General features: G+C 61.9%; 1 protein-coding gene across 5 annotated transcripts in view; it reads left to right on the top strand.

Moving 5' to 3' along the window:
• The first annotated feature begins 5,115 nt into the window (after positions 1-5,115).
• The window catches only part of LOC140403305 (A-kinase anchor protein 8-like), a 40,045-nt gene continuing 22,418 nt past the window's right edge, over positions 5,116-22,742 (top strand). For 2 of the 5 annotated variants that reach the window (XM_072491141.1, XM_072491142.1), the window contains exon 1: positions 5,116-5,275. Coding sequence is in view for 2 of the 5 variants with exons in the window: in XM_072491143.1 (XP_072347244.1) it covers positions 5,257-5,275 (19 nt within the window). In the remaining 3 variants the exon portion in view is untranslated. The remainder of the gene's footprint in view (positions 5,276-22,742) is intronic. The other 3 variants (XM_072491144.1, XM_072491143.1, XM_072491140.1) reach the window with 3 other exon arrangements.

Raw genomic sequence — 22,742 nt, forward strand, 5'->3', positions numbered from 1 at the left:
AACAAGTGATAGTCTGAATGAAGTTTAATTTTCTTTGGCTGCATTTGTATGAATCGGCCAATATGTGAACTTAGGATGTTCCTGCTTTTATTGGATCAGCATTACTCTCAGAGTTCCATTCATTCATTATTAGGCGACCCCTATTTTAATTGGCAATAAAGAGAAAAGATCATCTCTACTTTCTCTGGCAACTTGCGCATTGAAGAATACCAAAAAAATACGTATTTCCCTTGTGGAAATAGGAACATAGGAGCATGAGTAAATGAGAGGGAAGTTCCAGGATTTTGATACAGTGACAGTGAAGGAACCAATCTTCTGCTTCTGTGCCAGCGTGAAAAGCGGTGCCAACCACTCCAGAGTCAACGGTCCACGATAATGGGGAATGCTCCCTGTCATGTGAGAGTACCTTTAAGAAATGGGTGTTTAAGAAATGTACCTTTAAGAAATGGGTGTTTATCAGTGATGTTTATCAGTGGAGCTGGGCTGTCTGACAGCCTTTTACTTTTGTTTTAGGCTGTTTGCTGCAGGGTGTGTTTTAGTTTTGTTTTCAGAGCTGGATAGCTGCAGTCACTGCCAGAAGGTGTATTAGTCTCTCTCTCTGTAATCTAAAGACTGTAAATTGATCCTTTGGTGATTTAAAACTAATAACTGCTCTCAGTAATGACTTTAACCTGATGTGCTTCTGTTAAAAAATTTTTTTTAAAGTCTTATGGATGTTAAAAGGACAGCTTAAGGATTACTTAGTGTTGTATTCTTTGGGGATTATATTTGAATTGATGGTTGCTAAGATTTTCACTGTATGTTTTAAAAAGGTTAACTTGAGTTCATAGAATAAACACTGTTTTGCTTTAAAAAATTATTTTCCATTTCTGCTGTACCACACCTGTAGAGTGGGCTGTGTGCCCCCCATACCACAATCTATTAAAAGTTGTGGGTCAGGTGAACTCCATGATACACTTTGGGATTCTCTAAACCCTTGGCCCATAACATCTCCTTCCTAGGGGGCTAGGTCGGCGGCGGAATGGTCCCCGCAGCTCCAGCTGGTGCGGAACGGCTGGCGTGAATTTGCGCATGCGCGCTGCGGCCGGCTTATTTCCACGCATGCGCGGAACGGCCGGCGTAATTCCACGCATGCGCACGGTTTTCCGTCTCCGCGCCGGCCCCGTGCAATATGGCGGAGCCCTACAGGGGCCTGGCATGGAGGAACATAGGCCCTCATGGATCCAGCCCGCCCGCCGATCAGTAGGCCCCGATCTCGGGCCAGGCCAACGTGGGCACCCCCCCCCCCCCCGGGGTCGGATCATCCCCCCCCCAGCCCACTCCAGGATGGTCCCCGCAGAGACACCTTCCAGTTCCCGCCTTGTGGGACCTGAGTAACCCACTCCGACGGGACTCGGCTGAACTCGGCGGCCACTCGGCCCGAGGGGAGCCCGGAGAATCACCGAGGGGGCCGCTTTCAACGGCCCCCGACCGGCGCGGCTTGAATCCCATGGGCGCCCAAGAATCGGCGGGGAAGAATCGGGAAGCCGGCGTCAGGGCGCAATTCCCGCGTCCCCCCGGGGATTCTCCAACCCGGCGAGGGGTCGGAGAATCCCGGCCTGAAGCTCTGAAGGCGGGAGGGCAGATTAATAGGCTGGTGAAAAAGACATATGGGACACTTGCATTTATCAATGGAGGTATAGATTACAAAAGCAGGGAAGTCATGTTGGAGTTGTATAGAACTTTGCTGAGGCCACAGCTGGAGTACTGTGTGCAGTTTTAGTCGCCACACTATAGGAAGAATGTGATTGCACTGCAGGGGGTGCAGAGGCGATTCACCGGAATGTTTCCTGGGATGGAACATTTAAGTTATGAAGAGAGGTTGGAGAGGCTTGGGTTGTTTTCGTTGGAAGAGAGGGGACTGAGGGACGACCTGATCGAGGTGTACAAGATTGTGAGAGGCATGGACAGGGTGGATAGGGAGCAGCTGTTCCTGTTAGGTGAAGGGTCAGTTACGAGGGGACACAAGTTCAATGCCAGGGGGCAGGAGGTTTAGGGGGGGATGTGAGGGAACACTTTTTTAACCAGAAGGTGGTGACGGTCTGGAACGCGCTGCCTGGGAGGGTGGTAGAGGCGGGTTGCCTCACGTCCTTTAAAAAGTGCCTCGATGTGCACTTGGCACGTCACAACATTCAAGGCTATGGGCTGGCAAATGGGATTAGGTAGTCAGGTCAGGTGTTTTCCATCGGTGCAGACTCGATGGGCTGGAGGGACTCTTCTGTGCTGTATTATTCTGTGATTCAAAAAGATTGTTTGTCATTTTCTTTGATTGTTTTCTGCGTACCAGATCTTTTTTTAAAACACTGAAAATGGGGGATAAAGGTGTTTGACTGACGGTTGAGCTTCATCCACTCAGATAATTAGTTTTTTTGCCTTCCCAATAATGGGTGAGTTGTGTAGACTCGTTCCAAATTGGGTACTATATATATATATCGCAATATGATTTAGCACGGAGATGCATCAAAAATGACAGCCTGAATGAATTGACATACTTTTCAGCTACATTATGTATGAATCGGCCAACAGGCGAATTTTGGATTTTCCTGCTGTCTGGGGTTCAGCAAGTCAATAAGACATAGGAGCAAATGTCGGCCACTCGGCCCATTGAGTCTGCACCGCCATTCAATGAGTTCATGGCTGATCTGATATATTCCTCAGCTCCGTTTTTCTTCCTTGACCCTCGATTCCCTGGCCGATTAAAAATCACAAGGATGCATGTGACTTGTTGCCTCGGGCCAAAGTCATGTGATGAGACCTCCAGGAATCACAGTTGGCAACCCTGTACATCTACCCAATGGTACCATAGAATAGAACCATAAAATCCCTAAAGTGCAGAAGGAGGCCATTTGGCCAATCGAGTCTGTATCGACCCACTGAAAGGGCATACCACCCTATCCCACATCCTAACCCCGTAACGTCCACACCTTTGGACACAAAGGGGCAATTTAGCACGGCCAATCCACCTAACCTGTACATCTTTGGACTGTGGGAGGAGACCGGAGGAAACCCACGCAGACACAGGGAGCACGCGCAAACTCCAGTCACCCAAGGTCGGAATCGAACCCGGATCCCTGCCGCTGTGAAGCAGCAGTGCTAACCAGTGTGCCACCGTGATGCCCTGGAAGAATTTTGTACGTTTCCCTGAGATCACAAATTAGATTCTTCCAAACACCAAAAATCAGCCCCCCATGTCACAGTCCCCCCCCCCCCCCCCTCCCTCCTCACCTGCCAATCCATTGTGTTAATGCTAAGACAGTGGCATGGATAGAGGATTGGCTGACTGGCAGAAGGCAGAGAGTGGGGATAAAGGGGTCTTTTTCAGGATGGCGCCTCAGGTGTCAGTGTTGGGACCACAACTTTTCACAATATAGATTAACGATCTGGAAGAAGGAACTGAGGGCACTGTTGCTATGTTTGCAGATGGTACAAAGATGCAAAGGGACAGGTAGTATTGAGGAAGCAGGGGGGGCTGCAGAAGGACTTGGACAGGCTAGGAGTGGGCAAAGAAGTGGCAGATGCAATACAATGAAGGAAAGTGTGAGGTTATGCACTTTGGTAGGACGAATGGAGGCTAGACTATTTTCTAAAAGAGAAAAGGCTTCGGAAATCAGAAGAACAAAGGGACTTGGGAGTCCTAGTTCAAGATTCTCTTCAGGTTAACGTTCAGGATCAGTCGGCAGTTAGGAAGGCAAATGCAATGTTAGCATTCATGTCGAGAGCTAGAATATAAGAGCACTGATGTACTGCTGAGGCTGTATAAGGCTCTGGCCTGACCTCATTTGGGGTATCGTGAGCAGTCTTGGGCCTCATATCTAAGGAAGGATGTGCTGGCCTTGGAAAGGGTCCAGAGGAGGATCACACGAATGATCCCTGGAATGAAGAGTTTGTCATATGAGGAAGGGTTGAGGACTGTACTCATTGGAGTTTAGAAGGATGAAGGGGGATCTTTTTTTAAATATAAATTTAGAGTGCCCAATTATTATTTTTTTTCCAATTAAGGGGCAATTTAGCGTGGCCAATACACCTAACCTGCACATTTTTGGGTTGTGGGGGTGAAACCCACGCAGACACGGGGAGAATGTGCAAACTCCACACGGACAGTGACCCAGGGCCGGGATTCGAACCCGGGTCCTCAGCGCCGTAGTCCCAGTGCTAATCACTGTGCCACATGCCACCCTTTGAAGGGGGATCTTATTGAAACGTGTAGGATAATGAGAAGCCTGGAGAGAGTGGACGGGGGAAGATGTTTCCACTCGTAGGGAAAACTAGAACCCGAGGGCACAGCCTTAGACAGAAGGGACGATCCTTTACATCTGAGATGAAGAGGAATTTCTTCAGCCAGAGGGTGGTGAATCGGTGGAACTCTTTGCCGCAGAAGGCTGTGGAGGCCAAATCACTGAGTGTCTTTAAGACAGAAATAGATAGGTTCTTGATTAATAAGGGGATCCCGTACCAGCCTCCCCGAACAGGCGCCGGAATGTGGCGACTAGGGGCTTTTCACAGTAACTTAATTTGAAGCCTACTTGTGACAATAAGCGATTTTCATTTCATTCATCAGTGGTTATGGGGAGACAGCAGGAGAATCATATCAGCCATGATTGAATGGCGGAGCAGACTCGATGGGCCAAATGCCTAATTCCGCTCCTACGTCTTATGGCCACACTGCATGTGACAGGGCGCGGTTAGCACGGCCGCCTCGCGCCGCCAGCGACCCCCATGCACGTTGTGCCCGCGCGGATTTGCTCCGGTTTGCACCCATAGTCCAATGACGTGCGGGTTAGGTGGGCTAGATTGCCCCCTAGATGTCCAAAGAGGCGCAACTTAAGCGGCTGGGGAGGGGTTGTTGCAGGGATAGGGCTGGGGGAGGGGTCCTCGGCTTGGGGGCGCCCTTTTAGAGGGTCAGTCTCCTGTCGAGACGAGCCTCCTGTCCTCCATTCGTTCTGCGACCGGGGGGGAGGGGGAAGAGGGGGGGAGGGGGAAGAGAGAGAGCAGTCGCCTCCCACGTGACCCTCGCGGACCGGGAATTGGGGTGGGGGCGACGTGCACCCCGCCCCCGGTGACGTGTGGCCGCACGTGACCCGCGCCGGCGGGCGGGCGGGCGTCCTCCCCCCGGTGACGCAGCCACGCAACGTGACTCCCCCGCCCCGCCTCCCCCCCACCTCAGCGCTTTTGACGTCGCCGAGGCCCGAACGGTTTTCTTTCTGAAGCCGGACCACAATGGACGGTCGCTACGGAGGTGGGTACAATCGGGCTTTCCTCTCACCCCCCCACCACCTCCAATTCGGGCACACAACGTCCCCTCGACCCTTAGGTTGGGAAATGCAGCGGTTCTTTCCCCCTCCTCCCCTCACCGCTGATTTATTGAGCGAAACGATTCTCCAGATAAGTGGCCTGACGGTTTTTTTCTCCCCTTCCCCCCCCCCCAATCCGCCATCTTTTTTTAAGCCGGAGGGAGGGAGCTGCCTTGGCCCCGCCCAGACGGCCTGTGCTGGTTGGCCGGGCCGCTGCCGGGGCTGCCTCCGATTGGCCAGGGCGGCTGTCAGTCAGGGCCGGGCCGCTCGGCCGGGCGGCAGAGGTCGGACAGTCCCAAATTATTACCCCCTCCCGGGTTTATTTCTAAATCAAAACGGCACCACGGTTCGAAATTTAATCCAACCCCGCGAGTGTGGTGTGTGCGTGTTCCCCCCCCCCCCCCACAACCCCGATATCAAAAATCCTGCCCACCCGGCCGAGGAGAATTCTGACTGCGTGAAGCGCGCCGCCCTGCCCACGTGCGCCCCGGATCGATTTCCCTTCCTCCGAACATTTTTTTAAAAATGTTTTTTTTTTCTGTCGAAATTCGCCGCTCTGTTTGGTTTCAAGCGTTTTGTTATCGGGATGTTGGAGGACGGCGGAGTGGCGGGAGGACGGAGACGCGCGCCCCCCCCCCCATATCCCCTTCACTCGGCTCGAACGCCACAAAATGGCGGCGGCCGCCGCCTCCTCCATCTGCCTGGGGCGCGCCCCCGCCGCTCGTCCACGCGCTCACAAGCCTCGCGTTCCAACCAGGCGGCTTCCCCATTCCCCCCCCCCCCCCAAATACCGCTTGTGGCGCGGTGCCATCCAGCCTATGGCACGATTCTCTTCCCCCCCCCCCCCCCCCAGCCGCTTGTGGCACGACCCCCCCCCCCCCAAGCCGCTTGTGACACGACCCCCCCCCCCCCCCAAGCCTGTGCCAAGATTTTTTTCTCCTCTCTCCACCCCCGCCCCAGCCTGTGGCAAGATTCTTTCCCCCACCACCCCGCCTGTGGCACGATCCCAGCCCCCCCACTCCCCTGTCCCACATGTGGCACGATTTCTCTCTCTTTTCCCCCCCCCCCCCCCCAATACCGCCTGTGGCACATTCCCAGTCTCTCTCCCCCCCCCCCCCCCCCATCCTGCCTGGCATGATCCCGACCTTCTGCCCCCCCCCCCCCCCCCCGCAATCCTGCTTGTGGCACGATTACCAACCCCGTCCCACTTGTGGCACGATGAGCACCCCCCCATTTCGCCTGTGGCACGATCCCAGCCCCCCCCCCCCCCCCCCCGGACCCGCTTCTGGAAACATTCCCACCCCATGTCCCGCGTGTGGCACGATTACCACCGCCCGTCCCACATGCGGCACGATCCCAGTCCCGCTTGTGGCACGATTCTCCCCCCCCCCCCCGTCTTGTTTGTGGCACTATCCCAGCCCCCCCGACGCTGCCTGTGGCACGACCCAGACCCCCCCCCCTTGTGGCACAAGCCCATCCTGTGATGCGATCCTAGCCCCACCTTTGCTAGGATCCTTCCCCCGTCCTGCCTGTGGCACTATCCCAGCCCTCCCACCCCGCCTGTGGCACGATCCCAGCCCCCCACCCCTTCCTGCCTGTGGCACGGGCACAGCCCACATATCCCACCTGTTAGGCGAACCCGTCCCGTCCCACTTGTGGCATGATTCATGCCCCCACCACCATTCTGCCTCTGGCACAATCCCCTCCCCCGCAATCCCGCCGATGGAGAGATTTCCCTGCCATCCTGATTGGCACAATCCCATCATGCCCATGGCGCAGGCTCCCCACATTGCGACTGTGGCATGGTACGATCGATTTCCCCCCCCCCCCCCCCAACCACATGCTGCCTGTGGCACTATCCCAGCCCCCCCCTCCCCAATCCGACTGGCATTGCCCCCCCCACATATCTGCGATGGGTGCGCCTGGATGCGATAGCACGTCCCCCACACTCCTGCCATGGGTGCGATAGCCCCCTCCCTTCCCCTGCCACCTTTCCCTGCCCCCCCCCCGTGGCCCACCTCTCCCTCCCCCCCCCCCCCGTTCTCCCTCCCTCCCCCCCCCCGTTCTCCCTCCCCCCCCCCGTTCTCCCTCCCCCCCCCGTTCTCCCTCCCCCCCCCGTTCTCCCTCTCCCCCCCCCGTTCTCCCTCCCCCCCCCCCCCGTTCTCCCTCCCCCCCCCCCGTTCTCCCTCCCCCCCCCCCGTTCTCCCTCCCCCCCCCCCCGTTCTCCCTCCCCCCCCCCCCCCGTTCTCCCTCCCCCCCCCCCCCCCCCGTTCTCCCTCCCCCCCCCGTTCTCCCTTCCCCCCCCCGTTCTCCCTCCCCCCCCCGTTCTCCCTCCCCCCCCGTTCTCCCTCCCTCCCCCCCGTTCTCCTCCCCTCCCCCCCCGTTCTCCCTCCCTCCCCCCGTTCTCCCTCCCTCCCCCCCGTTCTCCCTCCCTCCCCCCGTTCTCCCTCCCTCCCCCCGTTCTCCCCCCCTCCCCCCCCCCGTTCTCCCCCCCCCCGTTCTCCCCCCCCCGTTCTCCCCCCCCGTTCTCCCCCCCCCGTTCTCCCCCCCCCCCCCCCCGTTCTCCCCCCCCCGTTCTCCCTCCCCCCGTTCTCCCTCCCCCCGTTCTCCCTCCCCCCGTTCTCCCTCCCCCCGTTCTCCCTCCCCCCGTTCTCCCTCCCCCCGTTCTCCTCCCCCCGTTCTCCCTCCCCCGTTCTCCCTCCCCCCGTTCTCCCTCCCCCCGTTCTCCCTCCCCCCGTTCTCCCTCCCCCGTTCTCCCTCCCCCCGTTCTCCTCCCCCGTTCTCCCTCCCCCCGTTCTCCCTCCCCCCGTTCTCCCTCCCCCCGTTCTCCCTCCCCCGTTCTCCCTCCCCCCGTTCTCCCTCCCCCGTTCTCCCTCCCCCCGTTCTCCCCTCCCCCCGTTCTCTCCCTCCCCCCGTTCTCCCTCCCCCCGTTCTCCCTCCCCCCGTTCTCCCTCCCCCGTTCTCCTCCCCCCGTTCTCCCTCCCCCCGTTCTCCCTCCCCCCGTTCTCCCTCCCCCCGTTCTCCCTCCCCCCGTTCTCCCTCCCCCCGTTCTCCCTCCCCCGTTCTCCCTCCCCCCGTTCTCCCTCCCCCCGTTCTCCCCTCCCCCCGTTCTCCCTCCCCCTGTTCTCCCTCCCCCCCGTCTCCCCTCCCCCCCCCCGTTCTCCCCCCCCCGTTCTCCCCCCCCGTTCTCCCCCCCCGTTCTCCCCCCCCGTTCTCCCCCCCCCGTTCTCCCCCCCCCCGTTCTCCCCCCCCCCGTTCTCCCCCCCCCGTTCTCCCCCCCCGTTCTCCCCCCCCCGTCTCCCCCCCCCGTCTCTCCCCCCCCCGTTTCTCCCCCCCCGTTCTCCCCCCCCGTTCTCCCCCCCCCGTTCTCCCCCCCCGTTCTCCCCCCCCGTTCTCCCCCCCGTTCTCCCCCCCGTTCTCCCCCCCCCGTTCTCCCCCCCCGTTCTCCCCCCCGTTCTCCCCCCCCCGTTCTCCCCCCCCCGTTCTCCCCCCCCCCGTTCTCCCCCCCCCGTTCTCCCCCCCCCCGTTCTCCCCCCCCCCGTCCCCCGTTCTCCCCCCCCCCCGTTCTCCCCCCCCCCCCGTTCTCCCCCCCCCCCGTTCTCCCCCCCCCCGTTCTCCCCCCCCCCCCCCGTTCTCCCCCCCCCCGTTCTCCCCCCCCCGTTCTCCCCCCCCCGTTCTCCCCCCCCCGTTCTCCCCCCCCCGTTCTCCCCCCCCCGTTCTCCCCCCCCCGTTCTCCCCCCCCCGTTCTCCCCCCCCCGTTCTCCCCCCCCCGTTCTCCCCCCCCCGTTCTCCCCCCCCCGTTCTCCCCCCCCCGTTCTCCCCCCCCCGTTCTCCCCCCCCCCCCGTTCTCCCCCCCCCGTTCTCCCCCCCCCGTTCTCCCCCCCCGTCCGTCCGTCCGTCCCCCCCCCCCGTTCTCCCTCCCCCCCCCCCCCGTTCTCCCTCCCCCCCCCCCCCGTTCTCTCCCCCCCGTTCTCTCCCCCCCCCCGTTCTCTCCCCCCCTCGTTCTCTCCCCCCCGTTCTCTCCCCCCCCCGTTCTGTCCCCCCCCCCGTTCTCCCCCCCCCCCCCGTTCTCCCCCCCCCCGTTCTCCCCCCCCCCCGTTCTCCCCCCCCCCCGTTCTCCCCCCCCCCCCCGTTCTCCCCCCCCCCGTTCTCCCCCCCCCCCCGTTCTCCCCCCCCCCGTTCTCCCCCCCCCGTTCTCCCCCCCCCCGTTCTCCCCCCCCCCCCGTTCTCCCCCCCCGTTCTCCCCCCCCCGTTCTCCCCCCCCCGTTCTCCCCCCCCCGTTCTCCTCCCCCCCCGTTCTCCCCCCCCCGTTCTCCCCCCCCCCGTTCTCCCCCCCCCCCGTTCTCCCCCCCCCCCGTTCTCCCCCCCCCCCGTTCTCCCCCCCCCCGTTCTCCCCCCCCCCGTTCTCCCCCCCCCCCGTTCTCCCCCCCCCCGTTCTCCCCCCCCCCGTTCTCCCCCCCCCGTTCTCCCCCCCCCCCGTTCTCCCCCCCCCCCGTTCTCCCCCCCCCCCGTTCTCCCCCCCCCGTTCTCCCCCCCCCCCGTTCTCCCCCCCCCCCGTTCTCCCCCCCCCCGTTCTCCCCCCCCGTTCTCCCCCCCCCGTTCTCCCCCCCCCCCCCGTTCTCCCCCCCCCCCCCGTTCTCCCCCCCCCCCGTTCTCCCCCCCCCGTTCTCCCCCCCCCGTTCTCCCCCCCCCGTTCTCCCCCCCCCCGTTCTCCCCCCCCCGTTCTCCCCCCCCCCGTTCTCCCCCCCCCCGTTCTCCCCCCCCCCGTTCTCCCCCCCCGTTCTCCCCCCCCCCGTTCTCCCCCCCGTCCCCCCGTTCTCCCCCCCCGTTCTCCCCCCCCGTTCTCCCCCCCCCCCCGTTCTCTCCCCCCCCCGTTCTCCCCCCCCGTTCTCCCCCCGTCCCCCCCCGTTCTCCCCCCGTCCCCCCGTTCTCCCCCCCCCGTTCTCCCCCCCCCCCCGTTCTCCCCCCCCCGTTCTCCCCCCCCCGTTCTCCCCCCCCCCCCCGTTCTCCCCCCCCCCCGTTCTCCCCCCCCCCCGTTCTCCCCCCCCCCCGTTCTCCCTCCCCCCCCCGTTCTCCCTCCCCCCCCCCCGTTCTCCCTCCCCCCCCCCCGTTCTCCCTCCCCCCCCCCCCCGTTCTCCCTCCCCCCCCCCCCCCGTTCTCCCTCCCCCCCCCCGTTCTCCCTCCCCCCCCCCCGTTCTCCCTCCCCCCCCCCCCCCGTTCTCCCTCCCCCCCCCCCGTTCTCCCTCCCCCCCCCCGTTCTCCCTCCCCCCCCCGTTCTCCCTCTCCCCCCCCCGTTCTCCCTCCCCCCCCCGTTCTCCCTCCCCCCCCGTTCTCCCTCCCCCCCCCGTTCTCCCTCCCCCCCCCGTTCTCCCTCCCCCCCCCGTTCTCCCTCCCCCCCCCGTTCTCCCTCCCCCCCCCCGTTCTCCCTCCCCCCCCCGTTCTCCCTCCCCCCCCCCGTTCTCCCTCCCCCCCCCGTTCTCCCTCCCCCCCCCCCGTTCTCCCTCCCCCCCCCCGTTCTCCCTCCCCCCCCCCGTTCTCCCTCCCCCCCCCCGTTCTCCCTCCCCCCCCCCCCCCCGTTCTCCCTCCCCCCCCCCGTTCTCCCTCCCCCCCCCCCCCCCGTTCTCCCCCCCTCCCCCCCCGTTCTCCCTCCCCCCCCGTTCTCCCTCCCCTCCCCCCCGTTCTCCCCCCCCCCCACACCCGTTCTCCCTCTCCCCCCCCCCCCCCCACCCGTTCTCCCCCCCCCCACCCGTTCTCCCTTACTCCCCCCCACCGGTTCTCCCTTACTCCCCCCCCCCCCCCCCCCCCCCCCGGTCCTCCCTTACTCCCCCCCCCCCCCCCCCCCCCCCCCGGTCCTCCCTTACTCCCCCCCCCCCCCCCCCGGTCCTCCCTTACTCTCCCCCCCCCCCCCCCCCCCCCCGTCCTCCCTTACTCCCCCCCCCCCCCCCCCCCCCGTCCTCCCTTACTCCCCCCCCCGCCTCCTTCCTACTCCCCCCCCCCCCCCCCCGGCCCTCCTTACTCCCCCCCCCCCCCCTGTCCTCCCTTACACCCCCCCCCCGTCCTCCCTTACCCCCCCCCCCGGTCCTCCCTTACCCCCCCCCGTCCTCCCTTACCCCCCCCGTCCTCCCTTACCCCACCCCCCGTCCTCCCTTACCCCACCCCCCGTCCTCCCTTACCCCACCCCCCGTCCTCCCTTACCCCACCCCCCGTCCTCCCTTACCCCACCCCCCGTCCTCCCTTACCCCACCCCCCGTCCTCCCTTACCCCACCCCCCCGTCCTCCCTTACCCCACCCCCCGTCCTCCCTTACCCCACCCCCCGTCCTCCCTTACCCCACCCCCCGTCCTCCCTTACCCCACCCCCGTCCTCCCTTACCCCACCCCCCGTCCTCCCTTACCCCCACCCCCCCGTCCTCCCTTACCCCCCGTCCTCCCTTACCCTCCCCCGTCCTCCCTTACCCCCCCCCCCCGTCCTCCCTTACCCCCCGTCCTCCCTTACCCCCCACCCCCCGTCCTCCCTTACCCCCCACCCCCCGTCCTCCCTTACCCCCCACCCCCCGTCCTCCCTTACCCCCCACCCCCCGTCCTCCCTTACCCCCCCCCCCCGTCCTCCCTTACCCCCCCCCCCGTCCTCCCTTACCCCCCCCCCGTCCTCCCTTACCCCCCCCCCCTGTCCTCCCTTACCCCCCCCCTGTCCTCCCTTACCCCCCCCTGTCCTCCCTTACCCCCCCCCTGTCCTCCCTTACCCCCCCCCTGTCCTCCCTTACCCCCCCCCGTCCTCCCTTACCCCCCCCCCGTCCTCCCTTACCCCCTCCTCCCTTACCCCCCCCCCTCCCTTACCCCCCCCCCCGTCCTCCCTTACCCCCCCCCCGTCCTCCCTTTACCCCCCCCCCCGTCCTCCCTTTACCCCCCCCCCCCGTCCTCCCTTACCCCCCCCGTCCTCCCTTACCCCCCCCCGTCCTCCCTTACCCCCCCCCCGTCCTCCCTTACCCCCCCCCCGTCCTCCCTTACCCCCCCCCCCGTCCTCCCTTACCCCCCCCCCGTCCTCCCTTACCCCCCCCCCGTCCTCCCTTACCCCCCCCCCGCCCTCCCTTACCCCCCCCCCCGCCCTCCCTTACCCCCCCCCCGCCCTCCCTTACCCCCCCCCCCGCCCTCCCTTACCCCCCCCCGTCCTCCCTTACCCCCCCCCCGTCCTCCCTTACCCCCCCCCCCCGTCCTCCCTTACGCCCCCCCCCCGTCCTCCCTTACGCCCCCCCCCCGTCCTCCCTTACGCCCCCCCCCCCGTCCTCCCTTTCTCCCCCCTCCCGCCTCCCTTTCTCCCCCCTCCCGGCCTCCCTTTCTCCCCCCTCCCGGCCTCCCTTTCTCCCCCCTCCCGGCCTCCCTTTCTCCCCCCTCCCGGCCTCCCTTTCTCCCCCCTCCCGGCCTCCCTTTCTCCCCCCTCCCGGCCTCCCTTTCTCCCCCCTCCCGGCCTCCCTTTCTCCCCCCTCCCGGCCTCCCTTTCTCCCCCCTCCCGGCCTCCCTTTCTCCCCCCTCCGGCCCTCCCTTTCTCCCCCCTCCCGGCCTCCCTTTCTCCCCCCTCCCGGCCTCCCTTTCTCCCCCCTCCCGGCCTCCCTTTCTCCCCCCTCCCGGCCTCCCTTTCTCCCCCCTCCCGGCCTCCCTTTCTCCCCCCTCCCGGCCTCCCTTTCTCCCCCCTCCCGGCCTCCCTTTCTCCCCCCTCCCGCCTCCCTTTCTCCCCCCTCCCGGCCTCCCTTTCTCCCCCCTCCCGGCCTCCCTTTCTCCCCCCTCCCGGCCTCCCTTTCTCCCCCCTCCCGGCCTCCCTTTCTCCCCCCTCCCGGCCTCCCTTTCTCCCCCCTCCCGGCCTCCCTTTCTCCCCCCCTCCCGGCCTCCCTTTCTCCCCCCTCCCGGCCTCCCTTTCTCCCCCCTCCCGGCCTCCCTTTCTCCCCCCTCCCGGCCTCCCTTTCTCCCCCCTCCCGGCCTCCCTTTCTCCCCCCTCCCGGCCTCCCTTTCTCCCCCCTCCCGGCCTCCCTTTCTCCCCCCTCCCGGCCTCCCTTTCTCCCCCCTCCCGGCCTCCCTTTCTCCCCCCTCCCGGCCTCCCTTTCTCCCCCCTCCCGGCCTCCCTTTCTCCCCCCTCCCGGCCTCCCTTTCTCCCCCCTCCCGGCCTCCCTTTCTCCCCCCTCCCGGCCTCCCTTTCTCCCCCCTCCCGGCCTCCCTTTCTCCCCCCTCCCGGCCTCCCTTTCTCCCCCCTCCCGGCCTCCCTTTCTCCCCCCCTCCCGGCCTCCCTTTCTCCCCCCTCCCGGCCTCCCTTTCTCCCCCCTCCCGGCCTCCCTTTCTCCCCCCTCCCGGCCTCCCTTTCTCCCCCCTCCCGGCCTCCCTTTCTCCCCCCTCCCGGCCTCCCTTTCTCCCCCCTCCCGGCCTCCCTTTCTCCCCCTCCCGGCCTCCCTTTCTCCCCCCTCCCGGCCTCCCTTTCTCCCCCCTCCCGGCCTCCCTTTCTCCCCCCTCCCGGCCTCCCTTTCTCCCCCCTCCCGGCCTCCCTTTCTCCCCCCTCCCGGCCTCCCTTTCTCCCCCCTCCCGGCCTCCCTTTCTCCCCCCTCCCGGCCTCCCTTTCTCCCCCCTCCCGGCCTCCCTTTCTCCCCCCTTTCCCGGCCTCCCTTTCTCCCCCCTTTCCCGGCCTCCCTTTCTCCCCCCTTTCCCGGCCTCCCTTTCTCCCCCCTTTCCCGGCCTCCCTTCCCACCCCCTCCCGGCCTCCCTTCCCACCCCCTCCCGGCCTCCTTTCCCACCCCCCTCCCGGCCTCCCTTTCTCCCCCCTCCCGGCCTCCCTTTCTCTCCCCTCCCGGCCTGGATTCCCGGCCTCCCCCCCCCCCCCCCCGTCTCCCTTTCTCCCCCTCCCGGCCTCCCTTTCTCCCCCTTTCCCGCCTCTTCCCCCCCCCCCTCCCGGTCTCCCTTCCCACCCCCCTCCCGGCCTCCCTCCCTCCCCCCCCCCCCCCCCTCCCGGCCTCCCTTCTCCCCTCCCGGCCTCCATTCCCCCCCCTCCCGGCCCCCCCCCCCCGCGGCCTCCCCCCCCCCCCCCTCCCGGTCCCCCCGTCCTCCCTTCCCCCCACCCCCCGTCCTCCCTTCCCCCCACCCCCCCCGTCCTCCCTTCCCCCCACCCCTCCCGTCCTCCCTTCCCCCCACCCCTCCCGTCCTCCCTTCCCCCCACCCCCCATCCCGTCCTCCCTTCCCCCCCCCCCCCCAGCCTCCCTTTCTCCCCCTCCCGGCCTCCCTTCCCCCCCCCCCCTTTCCCGGCCTCTTCCCCCCCCCCTCCCGGCCTCCCTTCCCACCCCCCTCCCGGCCTCCCTTCCCTCCCCCCCCTTCCCGGCCTCCCTCCCCCCCCCCCCCCTTCCCGGCCTCCCTTCTCCCCTCCCGGCCTGGATTCCCGGCCCCCCCCCCCCCCCCGTCTCCCTTTCTCCCCCTCCCGGCCTCCCTTTCTCCCCCTCCCGGCCTCCCTTTCTCCCCCTCCCGGCCTCCCTTTCTCCCCCTCCCGGCCTCCCTTCCCCCCCCCCTTTCCCGGCCTCTTCCCCCCCCCCCCCCCTCCCGGTCTCCCTTCCCACCCCCCTCCCGGCCTCCCTCCCCCCCCCCCCCCCTTCCCGGCCTCCCTTCTCCCCTCCCAGCCTCCCTTCTCCCCTCCCGGCCTCCATTCCCCCCCTCCCGGCCCCCCCCCCCCGCGGCCTCCCCCCCCCCCCCCCCCCCCCCTCCCGGTCCTCCCGGCCCCCGCCCCCTCCCGGCCTCCCTTCCCCCCCCCCCCCCCACCCCCCCGTCCTCCATTCCCCCACCCGCCCGTCCTCCATTCCCCCACCCCCCCCGCCCTCCCTTCCCCCACCCCCCCCGTCCTCCCTTCCCCCACCCCCCCGTTCCCCCTTCCCCACCCCCCCGTCCGTCCTCCCTTCCCCACCCCCCCGTCCGTCCTCCCTTCCCCACCCCCCCGTCCGTCCTCCCTTCCCCACCCCCCCGTCCTCCCTCCCTTCCCCACCCCCCCGTCCTCCCTCCCTTCCCCCACCCCCCCGTCCTCCCTTCCCCCACCCCCCCCGTCCTCCCTTCCCCCACCCCCCCGTCCTCCCTTCCCCCACCCCCCCCGTCCTCCCTTCCCCCACCCCCCCGTCCTCCCTTCCCCCACCCCCCCGTCCTCCCTTCCCCCACCCCCCCCGTCCTCCCTTCCCCCACCCCCCCGTCCTCCCTTCCCCCACCCCCCCGTCCTCCCTTCCCCCACCCCCCCGTCCTCCCTTCCCCCACCCCCCCGTCCTCCCTTCCCCCACCCCCCCGTCCTCCCTTCCCCCACCCCCCCGTCCTCCCTTCCCCCACCCCCCCGTTATCCCTTCCCCCACCCCCCCCCCCGTCCGCCTTCCCCCCCACCGTCCTCCCTTCCCCCACCCCCCCCGTCCTCCCTTCCCCCACCCTCCCCCCGTCCTCCCTTCCCCCACCCCCCCCGTCCTCCCTTCCCCCACCCCCCCCGTCCTCCCTTCCCCCACCCCCCGTCCTCCCTTCCCCCACCCCCACCCGTCCTCCCTTCCCCCACCCCACCGTCCTCCCTTCCCCCGCCCCCCCCGTCCTCCCTTCCCCCGCCCCCCCCGTCCTCCCTTCCCCCGCCCCCCCCGTCCTCCCTTCCCCCGCCCCCCGTCCTCCCTTCCCCGTCCTCCCTTCCCCCGCCCCCCGTCCTCCCTTCCCCCGCCCCCCCGTCCTCCCTTCCCCCGCCCCCCCGTCCTCCCTTCCCCCGCCCCCCCGTCCTCCCTTCCCCCGCCCCCCCGTCCTCCCTTCCCCCGCCCCCCCGTCCTCCCTTCCCCCGCCCCCCCGTCCTCCCTTCCCCCGCCCCCCCGTCCTCCCTTCCCCCGCCCCCCCGTCCTCCCTTCCCCCACCCCCCCGTCCTCCCTTCCCCCACCCCCCCGTCCTCCCTTCCCCCACCCCCCCGTCCTCCCTTCCCCCACCCCCCCCGTCCTCCCTTCCCCCACCCCCCCCGTCCTCCCTTCCCCCACCCCCCCCGTCCTCCCTTCCCCCACCCCCCCGTCCTCCCTTCCCCCACCCCCCCGTCCTCCCTTCCCCCACCCCCCCGTCCTCCCTTCCCCCACCCCCCCGTCCTCCCTTCCCCCACCCCCCCGTCCTCCCTTCCCCCACCCCCCCACCCCCCGTCCTCCCTTCCCCCATCCCCCCGTCCTCCCTTCCCCCATCCCCCCGTCCTCCCTTCCCCCATCCCCCCGTCCTCCCTTCCCCCATCCCCCCGTCCTCCCTTCCCCCACCCCCCCGTCCTCCCTTCCCCCCCACCCCCCCCCCCGTCCTCCCTTTCCCCCACCCCCCCCTCCCTTCCCCCCCGTCCTCCCTTCCCCCCTCCCTTCTCCCCCCATCCTCCCCCCACCCCCCCCCGTCCTCCCTTCTCCCCCCCCCCGTCCTCCCTTCTCCCCCCCCACCCCCGCCCCCCCATCCTCCTCCTCCCCACCGTCCTCACTCCTCCTCCCCACCGTCCTCCCTCCTCTCCCCCCCCCCCCCCGTCCTCCCTCCTCTCCCCCCCCCCGTCCTCCCTCCTCTTCCCCCCCCCCCCCCGTCCTCCCTCCTCTCCCCCCCCCCGTCCTCCCTCCTCTTCCCCCCCCCCCCCGTCCTCCCTCCTCTCTTTCCCCCCCCCCCCCCGTCCTCTCTTCTCTTTCCCCCCCCCCCCGTCCTCGCTTCTCCTTTCCCCCCCCCCCCCGTCCTCGCTTCTCTTCCCCCCCCCCCCGCTTCTCTTCTTTCCCGTCCTCGCTTCTCTTCCTTCTCCCCCCCCCCCCCCGTGTCCCTTTCAATTTCCTTAATAAACCCTCTTTCGCCTTAACTCATTAATTCTTTCAGATACAGGGTATTATCTGCACTGGAGAATTTTAGCTCTGATGAAGGATTGGGTAAGATGGAGTTTTCTGAAACAGGAGGCTGAGGGCATGCCTAACTGAAGTGTCTTGATATGGCCTCCCCTTGGTTGAGGGGTTTCAGGCTAAGCTGATCCCTGGAAAGTTATTAAAGGAACTTTCATAACCGCATTTTTCTACATTATATTTCATCTGCCAGGTTTTTGCCTGCTCACTTAACTTATCTGCCTTCTGTAGATTCTGTACAATCCTCACCACTCACCTTCCCACATGTTCTTGTGTCACCCGCAAACTTGGCAATAGTGCATTCACTCCTCTTGCCCAAGTCATTAATATATAGATATTGAAAATAATTGTGGCCCCAGCACATCCCTGTAACAAACCTGCCCTCTGCCAACGCCCCCCCCCCCCCCCCCCCCCCCCCCCCCCCCCACTCTTGTCTCAATCCAACTGAACTTCATTATTTTGTGCTCTCATTCCCCGTCCTGCAATATAGCTACTATAAGGGGCCTATAGACTTTTGCCACCAGTTTCATCTTCCCCTTGTTATTTCTTATCTCCACCTATATGGATTCTACATCTTCCGACCCAAGATCACTTCTTGCTATTGTACTTATTCCATCTCGTACCCCACCACCCTTTCAGAATGTCACATCACAGTGCAGAAGAGGTCATTCTGCCCATCGGGTCTCCTCTGCTTTTCAATCATGGCTGATATGTTTCTCATCCTCATCCCTTATTAATCAAACCTATCTATCTCTGTCTTAAAGACACTCTGTGATTTGGCCTCCACAGCATTCTGCAGTAATTAGTTTCACCATCCTCTCGCTGAAGAAATTCCTCATCTCAGTTTTAAAGGATCGTCCCTTCAGTCTGAGGCTGTTTCCTCGGGCTTCAGTTTCTCCTGTTAGTGGAAACAACCTCTCCACATTCACTCTACCTAGGCCTCTATATGTTCTGGTACGTTTCAATGAGATCCCCCCTCATCCTTTTAAACTCAATGAGTACAGACCCAGAGTCCTCAACTGCTCCTCATGACAAGTCATTCATTCCAGGGATCATTCTTGTGAACCTCCTCTGGACCCTCTCCAAGGCCATTACATCCTTCCATAGATGCGGGGCCCAAAACTGCTCACAATACTCCAAATGGTATCTGACTAGAGCCTTAAACAACCTCAGAAGTACATCCCTGCTCTTGTATTCTAGCCCTCTCAACATGAATCATAAAATTTACAGTGCAGAAGGAGGCCATTCAGCCCATCGAGTCTGCACTGGCCCTTGGAAAGAGCACCCCTCTTAAGTCCCAAGCGTCCACCCTATCCCCTTTATCCCAGTAACCCCACCTAACCGTTTTGGGCACTAAGGGGCATGTAGAATGGCCAATCCACCTAACCTGCACATATTTGGACTGTGGGACGAAACCGGAGCACCCGGTGGAAACCCACGCATACACTGGGAGAACGTGCAGACTCCACACAGACAGTGATCCAAACCGGGAATCGAACCTGGGATCCTGGAGCTGTGAAGCAAACGTGCTTGCTACTGTGCTGCCCCTAATGAATGCTAACATTGTATTTGCCTTCCTAACTGCCAACTGAACTTGCATGTTCACCTTAAGAGATTCCTGAATTCGGACTCTTCAGTCCCTTTGTGCTTCTGATTCCGAAGCCGTTTCCTATTTAGAATATAGTCGATGCCTCTTGCTACCCAAGTGCACAACCCCTCACTTTTTTACATTGTATTCCATCTGCCAACTTTGTTTACTCTCCTAGCCTGTCCAGATCCTTGCTCTCTGCTTCCTCAACACAGCCTGTTCCTTTACATATCTTTGTATCATCTACAAACTTAGCAACAATACCCTCAGTTGATCCTTCCACATCATTAATGTATATTGTGAATGGCTGTGGTCACAACATTGGCCCCTGTGGAATATCACTAATCACCGGCTGCCATCCTGAAAAGGACCCATTTATCCCCACTTTCTGCCTTCTGCCAGTCAGCCAATCCTCTTTCCATGACAGTACTATGCCCTTATCTTATTTCACAGCTTCCTGTACGGCACCTTGTCAAAGGCCTTCTAGAAATCCAAATCGATCAGGTCCACTGGTTGTGCAGGTTGGGTGGATTGGCCATGCTAACAATAAATTACCCTGAGTGTCCTAAAAGGTTGAGTGGGGTTACGGGGATAGGGTGGCGGTGTTGGCTTGGGTAAGGTGCTCGTTCCAAGGGCTGGTGCAGACTTGATGGGCCGAATAGCCTGCACTGCAAATTCCATGGTTCTCCTTTGCCTAACTGCCTCGTTACCACCTCGAAGACTTATTTTTTCATATGAATATAGAGTATCCAATTTTTTTTTTTCAATTGAGGGGCAGTTTAGTGTGGACAATTCAACTACCCTCCACATCTTTTGGGTTCTGGGTGTGAGAGCCACAAAGACACGGGGAGAATGTGTGAATGCCATACGGACAGGGGCCGGGAGCAAACCTGGGTCCTCAGCGTCGTGAGGCAGCAGTGTTAACCACTGCACCACCGTGCCATCTGACCTCAAAAGTTTTAAACAGTTTTGTCAGGCTTGACCTCCCCTTGACGAATCCATGCTGACTCAGTCATATTTTACCATCAACTTCCAAGTACTCCACAGTCTCATCCTAAATGATAGACTCACTGTCCGTGTGTAGTTTGCCCATTCTCCACGTGTCTGTGGGTCTCACCCCCACAATCCAAAGGTGGATTGGCCATGCTAAATTGCCCTTTAATTAGATTTTTTTTAAACAAAACATTGACTCTAAAATCTTACCCCCCTGACTTTATTTTCCTGTTTTCTGCCTCCCTCCCTTTAAAAAAAAAAAAAATAAATAATTATTCAAATTTTCAACAATCCCCCCCCCCCCCCAACAAGAAGAAACAAGAACACAACAAGCAGAAATTATACATTGGATTTCCCCCATATACAATAACCCCCCTATAACAGTAAAAAATACAAATAGGGAAAAACTCCCACCTTAAACCAAACACCACCCCAAAAGAACCCCTCCCCGCCCCTGGGCTGCTGCTGACCACCTAACGCTCTGCGAGATAGTCTAGGAACGGTTGCCAACGCCTGAGGAAACCTTGCACAGACCCTTGCAAGGCAAACTTTGTCCTCTCCAGCTTGATGAACCCTGCCATGTCATTGATCCAAGCTTCCACACTAGGGCGTTTCGCATCTTTCCATAGTAGCGCCTCCCTACTTTCTTATACAATGGTGTTACATTAGCCATTTTCCAATCCTCTGGGACCTTCCCTGCCTCCAGTGATTCCTGAAAGATCACCACCAATTCCTCCACAATCTCCTCAGCTATCTCCTTCATACAGTCCGAGTGATTTATCCACCTTCAGACTTTCCGTTTCCTCAGAACCATCTCCTTAGTGATGGCCACTTCACTCACCTCTGCCTCCTGACTATCTTGAAGTTCTGGTATGCCACTGGTGTCTTCCACTGTGAAGACTGATGCAAAGTACCTATTCAGTGTAGGAGCAAGTATGTCTTACTGTAGCCATATAGGGCCTTGGAGAGACTACACGGAGTATTGTGTGCAGTTTTGGTTTCCTTATTTAAGAAAGGACACACTTCCTGGTGTGACAGGATTGTTGTATGAGGAAAGATTGGATCGACTGGGGCTGTATTCACTGGAATTTAGAAGAATTGAGGGGCGATCTCATTGAAACATATTCAATTCTGACTGGGCTGGATGCAGGGAAGATGTTCGCCATGGCTGGGTGGTCCAGAACAAGGGGTCACAGTCTCAGGATATGGGTTAGACCATTTAGGACTGAAATGATGAACAAAAAATGATAAAAAATAAAAAAATACATTTAAAGTGCCCAATTTTTTTCCAATTTAAGGGACAATTTAGCGTGGCCTATCTACCTACACTGCACATCTTTGGGTTGTGGGGGTGAGACCCCCGCAGACATGGAGAGAATGTGCAAACTCCACACGGACAGTGATTCTGGGCCGGGATCGAACCCGGGTACTTGGCGTCGTAAGGCAGCAGTACTAACCACTGTGCTGCCCCCTGGAGAAATTCCTTCACTGAGGGTGGTGAACCTGTGGAATTCTCTACCACGCAAGGTTGTGGAGGCCAAGTCACTGAATATATTTAAGATAGGTTGATTTCTAGACAAAAGGGATACGGGGAGAGAGCAGGAGTATGATGTTGAGATAGAGGATTGACCATGATTATATTTGAATGGCAGAGCAAGTTCAAGGGGTCAGATTGCCTACTTGTGCTTCTATTTTCTATGTTGGCATTCCCTGCTTGGTATACTCTGATTTATGACTACTTTTTATTCAGTGACAGACGTTTCCCGTTCAATCCAGTTTTTTTTACCCCCTTGAGCTGTGCCACCCATACATTTAGCGATCTTCATCAATTTGTATATGCAGAGGCCCTGGTCGGTAATGTACAGATTATGGGGAAAATTGTTTTTTTTTTGATCTTGTGGTTCCTCCTTTTCCCTTGACCTGGGTGCAACATTGTCAGTTGTAGTTTTGTGCCATTGCTAAAGCTTATTCTCATGCTCCAGTGCTTCCTAGGTTTTGTTTTTGATTAAACATGTTTTATTCTGTGGCAGTCAACTTGCTTACATGGGAAAATTTACTGGGTCAAGAGCAAGGAAATGGGATTAATTGGGCAAACTCTACCAAAGGCTCAGCACGGACATATTTGGTTGAAAGGCCTGTGCCATATTCTACGATGGTGGTCGTCTGTTTTGCTGCAGTGTTGATATTTTGCAATCTGTATTTTTGGAATTTTAAGTTTGTATGCAGGTTTCTCCGAACTGATCAGACTGTGGTTGAATTTTTTTTTTTAGTCAAAGATATTAAGGTAAATTGGTTAGGTACAGATCACGCATGATCTAATTTTGAATGGAAGAATAGGCTTTGGGGACTGCTGCTACTGTACAAATCCCTACGGTCACAAATTGTTTATACATCCGATGGTATGTTTGGTCTGCATGTAACAAACTGGTCGTTGTTTCCTATTGTAATGAACTGTAACATAGATAAACTAGTGCAACAGATTAGAGAATTGGATGTGTGATTTTTCTGGGTTACGATTATTTTAAGATAGGCATTGGGATTGAATTTAAAAATAGCATCTGGGAGCGGCTTGTATTAATGTGCGTTACCACATAGTGTGTTTGCCAACATGAGGTCCTGATTTCACCTGGGTTCCCTCTAGGATATGGAACTAAACTTGGCTGGATTAGTTCGCTCTGTTACCTGAGGAGGAATTTCATGTGCCAGGGGGAACTTTGTGCTTCTGGGGTAATAGTAGTGGGTGAATATCACTTAATGGGAGCCCTCACAACAACTTTTGTCTCCACTGATGTATTTTTAGAATGGTAGTCATTGGGTCCTAGAAGGCACAGCAGTTTTAGAACATCTTTTCAAATAAATCCATACCAAGTCACTTCCTCATGTAGACTGGTTACTTTTTTTGGCTTGTATGGTTACTGGGAGATGGAAAACGCATCTCCCAAATCAGAGAGTTGGTGTCGAGCCCTGCAAGT

This window comes from Scyliorhinus torazame, chromosome 27, assembly GCF_047496885.1.
Source record: "Scyliorhinus torazame isolate Kashiwa2021f chromosome 27, sScyTor2.1, whole genome shotgun sequence".
Lineage (NCBI taxonomy): Eukaryota > Metazoa > Chordata > Chondrichthyes > Carcharhiniformes > Scyliorhinidae > Scyliorhinus > Scyliorhinus torazame.